The 10734-nt window shown below is 49.3% G+C and overlaps 1 protein-coding gene across 1 annotated transcript in view; it reads right to left on the reverse strand.

Moving 5' to 3' along the window:
• The window catches only part of cacna1ib (calcium voltage-gated channel subunit alpha1 Ib), an 85107-nt gene that overhangs the window by 31140 nt on the left and 43233 nt on the right, over window positions 1-10734 (reverse strand). The window contains exons 9-14 of the mRNA XM_078079880.1: window positions 7570-7909; window positions 7136-7476; window positions 3293-3444; window positions 2434-2619; window positions 687-804; window positions 128-283 (exon numbers count right to left, since the gene is read on the reverse strand). Of these exons, the coding sequence (XP_077936006.1) occupies window positions 128-283; window positions 687-804; window positions 2434-2619; window positions 3293-3444; window positions 7136-7476; window positions 7570-7909 (1293 nt within the window). The remainder of the gene's footprint in view (window positions 1-127; window positions 284-686; window positions 805-2433; window positions 2620-3292; window positions 3445-7135; window positions 7477-7569; window positions 7910-10734) is intronic.

Here is a 10734-nt window from a genome sequence, read left to right on the forward strand (position 1 = left end):
CATTTCCGTGGTTTCTCTTTCTTTCTCTAGAGAATCTGAAATACGTCAGCCTCCTGCTGCGGCCTGAACCAAATTAGCATTTCTAAAAGGTTATTAATGAATAAGATTAAGAGACCACTTGGCGTACCTCAGCCTGAAAGCCCTCCACCAGGATGGCCACCAGCAGGTTGAAGAGGACGTAGTTCCCAAAGGTCATGAGGGCCACGAAGTAGAGCGCCGCCAGCGGGGAAGTGGCTGCCATCCCGTTGTACAGCACTGCATTCCAGTCCTCCTGGGTCAGGATCTGAGACACACACAAGTACCACTTCAGAGTAGTAGTACCACAGCGCGACCCTTCAAGGAGCAGGTCCACATCTTCATGTGAATGCGTTAAAATGTGAATAACAGTGTTATGCAGTCGTCTTCAGGCTAAAGGTCCACAGTGATTTCTGCAAGGAAGAAATCACCATCTTAGCTTCAACGAGGGACATTTAACCGGTTATGAACCAGGATCGAAGTGATACTGGTTCCACCATGTGACCCACGAAAGGACCATCGGCTGAAGATCGGTCATGTATTTGTGGTCATGGTGGAACAAAAAAAAAAGGAAGTTCTTGTAGGGACTTTAAAAATATGAGCAAGTCATCTGCGTATTTACCGATATGGTCACACGGTGGAGTGGACGTGCAGAGATGTGTGCGCAGTACCTGGAATACGGTGACTATGGCCCACAGCAGCGAGTCAAAGTTCTTCCGGTCCGGCACCGTGTCGCCGGTCTCCGTCTTCAGGCTGAACTTGCAGCCAAAGATGTGCATCCCCAAGATGCTGCAACACACCAGCAGAGCCCCCACATGCTGTGACCAACCGATTCATAAATGGGGATTTGATCTGGCATGACGGGTATGAAACTACATTTCAGAATTATCCATAGAAAATTCTCTTTGAAGACAAAGCCCGAAGCCTTAATAATAAGACGACTTCTACTCCAATAACCCTGTCGTCCGAAAAAAAAAATGTAAAAGTTATTTCAGTGGGAAGATAATTGCACACACATATTTACAGTATATATACACATGTACACACACATGGATGTAACGTGTAACGTATATATATATATATATACACACACAACTGACTGTAGTTGTTCATCCTCGTGAGGCCTCCTTGAGCCTTTGGATCCTGGGTGGAATGTGACCTTCTAGAAGGACTAAGGACTATCAGCTGCTTGCTATATAAGTAAGTCCCAGTAAGTGTACACTTGTACAACTTCACCCTGCGTGCGCGTGTTTTTGTATCTGAACTGGAAGATGATTCTGGAGAGGAGCAAACAAAGACAGCGAGGATCCATTGATCTTCGGCTGGAGGAACCTCCTCGGACCTCAGAGTGCGGCTGTGTCTCCGCTCAGGCGTTTACAAATGTCTGCTTGTTACGTCGCTCCAGTTCTTCAAGCGTCCGCGTGTTCAATCCTCTGACCCTCTGACCACATCCTCCAGTGTCTGCTCGTTATGCCTGGCCCGGGTTAATGGCCGCCGCGAGCACTGCCACCTTCAGCGTCACCTTGTTGAGCAAGTCAGCAGGAAGAAAGGGGAAAAGGAAGGAGGGGGGCTATTGCGTGTCTCTTTATGGTTGTTTTAAGGCTCTTTGTTGTCATTTTGTTTCTCTTTGTAGTTGTTTTGAGTCTCTTTGTGGTTGTTTTGAGTCTCTTTGCTGTCGTTTTGTGTCTCTTTGTGGTCGTTTTGAGTCTCTTTGTAGTTGTTTTGAGAGTCTTTGTTGTCGTTTTGTGTCTCTTTGTGGTTGTTTTGAGTCTGTTTGTAGTTGTTTTGAGTCTCTTTGCTGTTGTTTTGAGTCTCTTTGCTGTTGTTTTGAGTCTCTTTGTGGTGGTTTTGAGTCTCTTTGTGGTTGTTTTGAGTCTCTTTGTAGTTGTTTTGAGTCTCATTGCTGTCGTTTTGTGTCTCTTTGTGGTTGTTTTAAGTCTCTTTGTGGTTGTTTTGAGAGTCTATGTTGTCGTTTTGTGTCTCTTTGTGGTTGTTTTGAGTCTCTTTGCTGTCGTTTTGTGTCTCTTTGTGGTTGTTTTAAGTCTCTTTGTGGTTGTTTTGAGTCTCTTTGTGGTTGTTTTGAGAGTCTTTGTTGTCGTTTTGTGTCTCTTTGTGGTTGTTTTGAGTCTCTTTGCTGTCGTTTTGTGTCTCTTTGTGGTTGTTTTGAGTCTGTTTGTAGTTGTTTTGAGTCTCTTTGCTGTTGTTTCGTGTCTCTTTGCAGTTGTTTTGAGTCTCTTTGTGGTGGTTTTGTGTGTTGTTCTTTATGGTCATAGAATCGCTTTCCTCTTTGTGGACATTGTGTGCAGGCCAGACGGCCCCTGGCTGGTTGGGTCCTCTGGCTTTGGCCTCGTAGGCTTGTTCAGTAATCCGTCCGTCTAAAGAAACACAAGACAAAAGACGTGATGTGTGTCACCTCACCTGAAGATGAAGATGAAGAGCATGAGCAGCATGCAGAAAGTGGCCACGTTGTCCATGGTCTTCATGAGGACCACCAGCTGCCTCCTCAAAGCTGGCATGAACCTCACCAGCTTCAGCACCCTGAGCAGCCTGAAGGTCCTCAGGACGGACAAACCGCCGTCCGACTGGCCGACGATCTCGCACACGCTGAGAAGACAAATGTGGGACACAAGTTCCAAAGGCTGTTAACACGAGGAGCACATGTTGGTGGAGCGGCCCGTGTGGGTGTTGATGCTTGTTAGCGCACTGGGTGAACTCCGCCTGCCACCACGGACCGGGGGGCACAGATCTAATGGGGGTGCCCATCAAAAGGCTCCTCTGAGGACATCAGAATGGCATCAGCACACTGAATGGGGGCACTTTATGAGAGAAGTATGAATATCTGAGGGCATTCACACTGATGAAGAGCAGCGAGAGAAAGAAGACGGACGCAGATATGTTCAATCAGCGAGCATCTTCTGTGACGGGCAGCACATTTGATCTCGCTCGGCATGAGTCGCTTTGATTCGTATTTGATCTCCGGGTTATAATGGGGATCACAGACAAAACGGGCTCAGCCAGATGAATTAGGAAATGAAATAAAAAGCTAGAAGATCAAAGGCACAGCCGCTCACCTGAAGCCACGGGCAAATACAACAAAGAAAAAAAGCTGCTGTCTGACGCCGCGGCATCCAAACACATTCAGGTGGTACATTTCTATCACGCAACGCAGAGGACAATGTGACAAAACACGCATGAATCATTCAACCGCCAACAGATGAAAGCATGAACAACGTCGGGCCGTATTTCAGACAGATATTATAATATATATATATGTTACCTGATGATGACAATGATTCCATCGAAGACATTGTAGGGGTTCCTCAGGTAGCTGAAGGAGCCGAACGCGGTGAGCTTGAGGATCATCTCCAGGGAGAACATGCTGGTGAAGACGATGTTGCAGATCTCCAGAACATTAGTGAGCTCGTCCGGCTGACGGGGGACGGAGACGGATGAAGGGACAGGAGAAAGAAGAGGAGCAAAGCGAGTTACAGCCAGAAATAAGGTTTACGAGGTTCAAAGGTCGGCGGCAGGTGAGCAACCGCACTGTTTCTTCTTTGTACATGATTTCAGACAACAGCAGCGACCGCTGCGCCACAACTGCTGCCAGCGACGGCGAAGTCACAGGAAGGCGTCGCCAAAAGACCACGTCGTTGTGTGAAAGCAGACAACGATATGAGAGAAGACAGGCGAATGGAAAGGGACGGGCGAGAGGACATTGTCACCAGGAACATGACGGCCCCTTTTGGTCATTATCTCATAAACCCACAAACTACGAGCTGTTCTCAATGGATACACAACACACACACACACACACACACACACACACACACACACACACACGCAGCAACCAACTGCTGCATTTCTGACGAGAAAGTGTGAACGCTAAAGGAGATCCTCGCTTTCCCTCCATCCATCTATAGGTTTGTTCTTTCTTTTGCTTTGTCTACTTCTGCCCCCCCCCCCGCCATACCGCCCCCCCCCACACACAACCACCCCCCCGACCCGCAGCCGATCGAAACGCTCTAAATTGATTGGTGGAAAAGGGCACGGAGAAGGACAAAGGACACACAGCCACTGATGCCAGTACAAAGTGCTGCTGGGGTGAAGCAGCCTCGCGTCCACGTCCACCGGACGCGGGTGACACCGGCGGGGCAAATATCTGGGGTGGTATTACAACTTGGACGTGCCGTCGGTTTCCTGAACGAGCCCACCGAGACTTGTGAACACGAAAATAAATAAACTACCTTCACGATGTCGTTCTCCCTGTTTAACTCGCCGTCCGTCTCAGGCTGTTAGTGTGCATCAATGTCCGTCTCTGTTTGAGTCCCTCTGTCTGCCTCACACACACACACACACACACACACACACACACACACACATGCTAACTAACACACGCACACACACCTTCGCAGAAGGGGCAACATTTGGCACATTCACTAATCAGAGAGCGTCTCTGTAACTTCGGGCGAAGTCTCCTCTGACCTTTCACCGCCCCAAAATCAACGAGTAATGTGTGTGTGTGTCTTTGTGTGTGTGTGTGTTTATCAGCACTAATGAGTGTTTAGCAGTGGGGGAAAAGCAGGCTAATGATGCGTGTCCACCAGCGCCGGGAACAACAAGCCGGCTGGTCTGCAGCCTCTGGAGATCCGGTCTCATTACTGCGGACCTGAGATCAGATCTGAACACGGATGGACGGAACCAAGTAAGAAACATACATGTAAAATGTGTGTGACATCCAGTCATGTTTCAGTAACGTGAGCATGGAAACCATCACAGACACAAGTCCAAGTGATGGAAGTCGTTTTCCGTGTGTGCCGAGTGGAGAGTCTTCTGGTGCTGGTAATTGGCCTGGAGGCAGACGGGGTCTCGTTAGGACTCGTCCTGCTGGCTGTGGGTTCTTCGCTCGGTCACATTCATTTCAGCTTCTTTTCAAAAGCCTCCTGGTTCCTGCGGATTGATTCGCTGTCCTCCAGAACCACAAATGATGATTACATTTCTCAATTCTCTGACCTACTTTGGCTTTTATCACCACTTAGGTTTTGTCTCCGCCGTGATCTCTTCTTGATTTGCATGTGAGCCACGAGGGCGCTTTGGGTTTTAATCTCGACGCTTCGGCAGAGAAAGACAATCGACCCCCCCACCGTCCGACCTCCGTAGTGCCCATAACACTGCTGCATTATTCACCTACAAACAGCTGTTCAGTCCTCTGACGTGTCTCCTCTCTCTGTGGGGGGGGCGAGAGTTGTGATGCGGTTTGTGATGGAGATCCTCTACTCTGGGTCTTCATCTCAGAGTGGTGAGTTCCATTTAGAACCTTCAGCAATGTCACTTCATCGTGACTCCAGTGGAAGCCGACATGCCGCCCATCACTCCTCCCTCTGACAGTCTCAGGGACACTGTCTCAGGGTGTTGCTTTCATCATTTACATGTACAACAAATGTATTGTTGATGTATTCAGTGTTTTATATTTGACATGATATTCACTCTTAAAGTACCTACCTACCTACGTGTCCATCTACCTACATGTCCATCTACCTACATGTCCATCTACCTACATACCTACCTGTCCATCTACCTACCTGTCCATCTACCTACGTGTCCTTCTACCTAGTATCAACCTGTCTACCTGTCCATCTACCTACATACCTACCTGTCCATCTACCTACGTGTCCATCTACCTACATGTCCATCTACCTACATACCTACCTGTCCATCTACCTACCTGTCCATCTACCTACGTGTCCTTCTACCTAGTATCAACCTGTCTACCTGTCCATCTACCTACATACCTACCTGTCCATCTACCTACATGTCCATCTACCTACCTGTCCATCTACCTACGTGTCCATCTACCTACATACCTACCTGTCTAAGTAGATGGGTCTACCTACCCATCTACTTAGTTTTGAAAATAAAATCACTTTTTAAAAATGTCTCCTGGTGTCCTTCCATTGGCTGTGATATTGTGATATTGATCAATCACTCTGCCCCCCCGAAGTTATTTTAAAAGCCATTTGGCTGATATGTGTTGTTCCCACGGCAACAGAACTGTGGAGCACAGGTGCAGCAGGACAGGTGGACGAGGATTACGGCGATGACGCGGACGAAGCCCCTGATGGGGGGGGGGGACGGGGGCACAACTACAGTCTGCCAAACAGACCGAACCGACTCTCTCTCTGTGCCTCCCTCTTTGTGTCTCCCTCTATTTTTAGCCGCCCCCGAGATGAGAGAGGACCCACCACTGCGGCGGCGGCGCGCGTACGTGGGCGATGGAATAGCGAGAGTGAGCAACGTTGATGGAGAGGAAGCACAAACAGAGGAAACGGGGGGAGAGAAAATAAGCAGAAAGAAGTTGGCAGAGCGCTGGGAGATGTCGACGAGTGTGATCCGAGCCAAAGGGGAGGCCATGATTACTGATGGTATCAAACACACAGGTATGATAATACAGCAGGTATGTCTCTGCTATCAGGAGTCACAGTTAACAAAGCACGAGGAGAGAGAGTGGACACCGAGGGACAGAGACACTCACAAACAGCTGCAGGCAGATAGACAGAAGACTGCCTCGGTCTTTAAGCGCCATCGATTCCCCTCGCTCGCTAATTAGGGAGCAATAACTCGATAGCAACACAGCTCGTTAGATAAATAACGAGGGCACAAATGCAACATTTGTTCTAACACAATGACGAATGGAGGAAACCTCCCTCAGATCCGTCTTTCCACTAAAAGTTCTCATTATCTCCCGCTGAGGGGCCCAAAGAGTTAATAGAACCGAGTCTTGTTAGTTTCTTTAGTATTTAAATGTTCTGACGAGCTACCTGCCAATACTTATATGTCTTCCTACCTTCCTTCCTTCCTTCCTTCCTACCTGTCTGTCTTCCAAACTCCTTATGTCCTGCATGTAAACCAGCTCATCCTTCTATATGTCTACTTACCTGTATACCTACAGGTGTTCTATGGTGATATTCCTCTTCTGTGCAGATGTACTGAATCGGCTTAACGTGCTTTGTGTGAGTGTGAAGACTGGTTGACTTGACGAAGAGAGGATGTCTCAGAAAGGTGAGGGACGGGATAACAGTGGGTGGGGACACGGGGACATGGGGACAGGTAGACGGCTGTGTACCTGCTGGTGGTGCTCAATGCCCATGCTGATGGTGTTGATCAGGATGGCGATCATGATGCCTCGGTTGAAGTACTTGCTCTCCACGATGGACCACAGCTTCATCCTCGTGTCGTGCCACAGCTCCCTGCACCGCTTGGTGGGACTGAAGCCCCCGGCCCCCCCTCCGCCCTTCTCCTCCTCCCTGTCCGCCTCCTCCATCGCCCCCTCCTCCGCCCCCTCTTTTCCCTCGCCGCAAGCCGGCCCCGCCCCCTCTGCGGGCGTCAGGGCTGCGGCGCACTGCGCGCAGCTGTTGGCGGCGTTGAGGGCGTGGCCGGGTTTGCTACCGTGGGAACAGGGTGGACCTGTAAGGATGCAGAGGGAGGGGGTTAAACAGGCCGCGCGCTCGCCGGCGTGCGTCCCGCCGGCCGCCGGCAGACGTTTCGCGGGCTACACACCCCGCCTCGGCGCCGCTCTCCTCTCGCGTCCTTCCCGCCCGTTGGCCTTCCCCTCCCTCGCCCCCCCTCCGCCGCGGCCGCGGCCGGCGCCCCGGAAGCCGCGCGGCTTCCCGCGCAGGGCGTTGAAAAGGGCCACCGCCTGCCGGCGGGTCTTGCGCAGGACGTGGCAGACGAGTTGGAAGAGCGCCTCGTAGCAGTCGCCCGGCTCGCTGGCCAGGGTGGAGGAGGAGGAGCAACGCGCCCGCTGCTCCTGCATCAGCTGGTGCTCCCTCTGCTTGGTCTCGGAGAACTGGGTGGCGATGACCACGAGGCACAGGTTGATCATGAAGAAGGAACCGATCTAGGAGAGAGGATGCAACCTTTATTAGGAAAAGAAACAATGAGCTGCATGTGAAAACACTCGTGAAATAACGCTGCATCCTCCGGCCGCCGAGTCCAACCACAAGACACTCATCATCTCTCATCATCATCATCTCTCATGATCTCTCATCATCATCTCTCATCATCTCTCATCATCTCTCACCATCACTCATCATCTCTCATCATCATCACTCATCATCATCACTCATCATCATCGCTCATCATCATCGCTCATCATCATCTCTCATCATCATCATCTCATCATCATCGCTCATCATCGCTCATCATCATCATCTCTCATCATCTCATCATCATCGCTCATCATCATCGCTCATCATCTCTCATCATCGCTCATCATCATCACTCATCATCATCTCTCATCATCATCTCTCATCATCTCTCATCATCATCATCGCTCATCATCATCTCTCATCATCTCTCATCATCATCATCGCTCATCATCTCTCATCATCGCTCATCATCATCATCTCATCATCATCACTCATCATCACTCATCATCATCATCTCTCATCATCTCTCATCATCATCACTCATCATCATCGCTCATCATCTCTCATCATCATCATCTCATCATCATCGCTCATCATCTCTCATCATTGCTCATCATCATCATCTCATCATCATCACTCATCATCACTCATCATCATCACTCATCATCATCGCTCATCATCTCTCATCATCATCACTAATCATCATCATCTCTCATCATCTCTCATCGTGGTCGTCGTGGCGCAGGGGTTAGAGAAGGTGTGCTAGGAAGCACAAGGTTGTTGGTTTGATTCCAGGCTGCCCCATGTTCCATGTCGAAGTGTCCCTGAGCAAGACACCTTACCCCTAATTTTTGGATAAAAGCGTCTGCTAAATGACCTGTAATGTAATGTAATCATCATCTCCCACCATCTCTCACCATCTCTCATCATCTCTTCTTCTGAGCTAAAGCCTCGGGTTACGTCCCATTCACACGATGCACACAGAGGACCTTGGTCAATGCTATGCTAACCGAGTAGCAGCTCCACGGGCTCGGGAAGCTCTTTGGCTCAAAGGAATCATCCTTTTTCTCCACAAAGTGGAAGTGAGACGACGCACAGCCGGGAGTTCCTCCACAGGTCGGATGGACATGAAAGTCTCCTCGTTGGATCAAAGAAAAGACGAGTGGAGACGAGCCGAGTCAAAGACGCGCCGGGATCCTCGATTTAAACAACAATAATAACAATAGTTCACACCTTCAGTCAACTGAGAATATCAACGATACAGCAAAGACGTTCTATGTGCACAACCATCTGCTGAGAGGAGGAATGTGAAGGGCCGCTAACGCTCATCGCTATCGTGGTGTTTGCAGACGTTTGTTCAGATTATGAATTAAAATGATGAAGACTGTTTGTGTTCTGTGTTTGGATCCTGTGGGGAAATCGATGCAGCCTAATGAGTTCCAACCATTTTCTCATTGTTTTTAATCTTGGTTGTTGGAGCCGTAATTGTTTAGTTTTATAATCCCCATCTTCATAATTGAATTTGCTGCCTTAAACCCCTGTGATGGTTTGGTTTGTATCTCGCTACAGTTTATCAATAAGAAATGTATTCTTATGCGTTAATTCAGTATTCCAGTTAATGTGTTTATATAGAGGATCTATTTCTGCAAAAAGATCCTCCTGAAACCTTCACAAGGCTCTTTACACAAGAGAACAACTCAAACTGGATAAAAAGTCTAATTACAGTTCAACTTGAAGATTTATTTAACAAAAACCAGATAGAATAATTACCCATCATTTAACGTTTAAGCCACGCTGGAGAATTCCTACTGCAGCCTTTTCTTTAAGCGTTTCCTCGTGACAAATCTGCTCCTTCTTTTTGGCGGATGACAGAAGGTTTTGGTGTGTGTGATGTTTCGGGCTGACGGGTGGAGCAAAGGGGCGGAGAGGACCGTGGGGTAAAGAGGGCGTCTAACACTATCTGACCTGCGATCTGTGGCAATAATCCCCATTTTCTGCTTCGCCTCCGAACCGCTGCGACAAAGGCTGCGTGTAAGCCGGCGTGCATGTGTGAGTCCATGTGTGTGTGTGTGTGTGTCTGTATGTGTGTGTGTGTGTGTATATGTGTGTGTGTCTGTGTGTGTGTGTGTGTGAAGCTGCTCCTAAACTGATCCGATGCAGAGATTTGTGGTAAAAGGCCAATCGCATCTAATATTTGTACTCACACTGCTGGAGCCGCTGAAATACAATTAAAGCGTTGTGTGTCTGTGTGTGTCTGTGTGTGTCTGTGTGCGTGTGTGCGATGTGGAAGGTGGTGCATCCAGAGGAGCTTCACCGTCTCCTGGTTTCGGCCTCGCGTCCTCTTACTCGGTGTTAAAGCCACGAGGGCCTTAGCCGACCGACACGGAGACTCACTGAAGAACTTCAAATGTACGTGGACACATGGGGGGGGGGGGTAGGAGATGCAACGACCTGCCCCCCATCACCGCCTGACTCCTTCCCCCCCACCAATCCATGCCCCCCCCCACGGACCCCCCCATCCCCCTTCACTCTATTTTCTCTGCAATTTCATCATGTTTAATTCCATCTCTCCCCCTTTTTCAAGTCCATCTCCGTAGTAGTTTCCTTGCTCCCTTTCCTCCGTCCACTTCCTCTCCTCCAGTGAGGAGACCTAGATGTCGTTTCCTTCTCCGTGTGCGAGTCAGTAAACACTGTAAACACACAGTTTATGGTCCCGTCTGTTCATTTAGTGAACATTGGTCCATTGAGACCAGAGGTCTTTGACGGGGGGTCCGAGGAGGTTCTGCTGGCGGGT

The sequence above is a fragment of the Gasterosteus aculeatus genome, chromosome 9 (assembly GCF_964276395.1).
Source record: "Gasterosteus aculeatus chromosome 9, fGasAcu3.hap1.1, whole genome shotgun sequence".
Lineage (NCBI taxonomy): Eukaryota > Metazoa > Chordata > Actinopteri > Perciformes > Gasterosteidae > Gasterosteus > Gasterosteus aculeatus.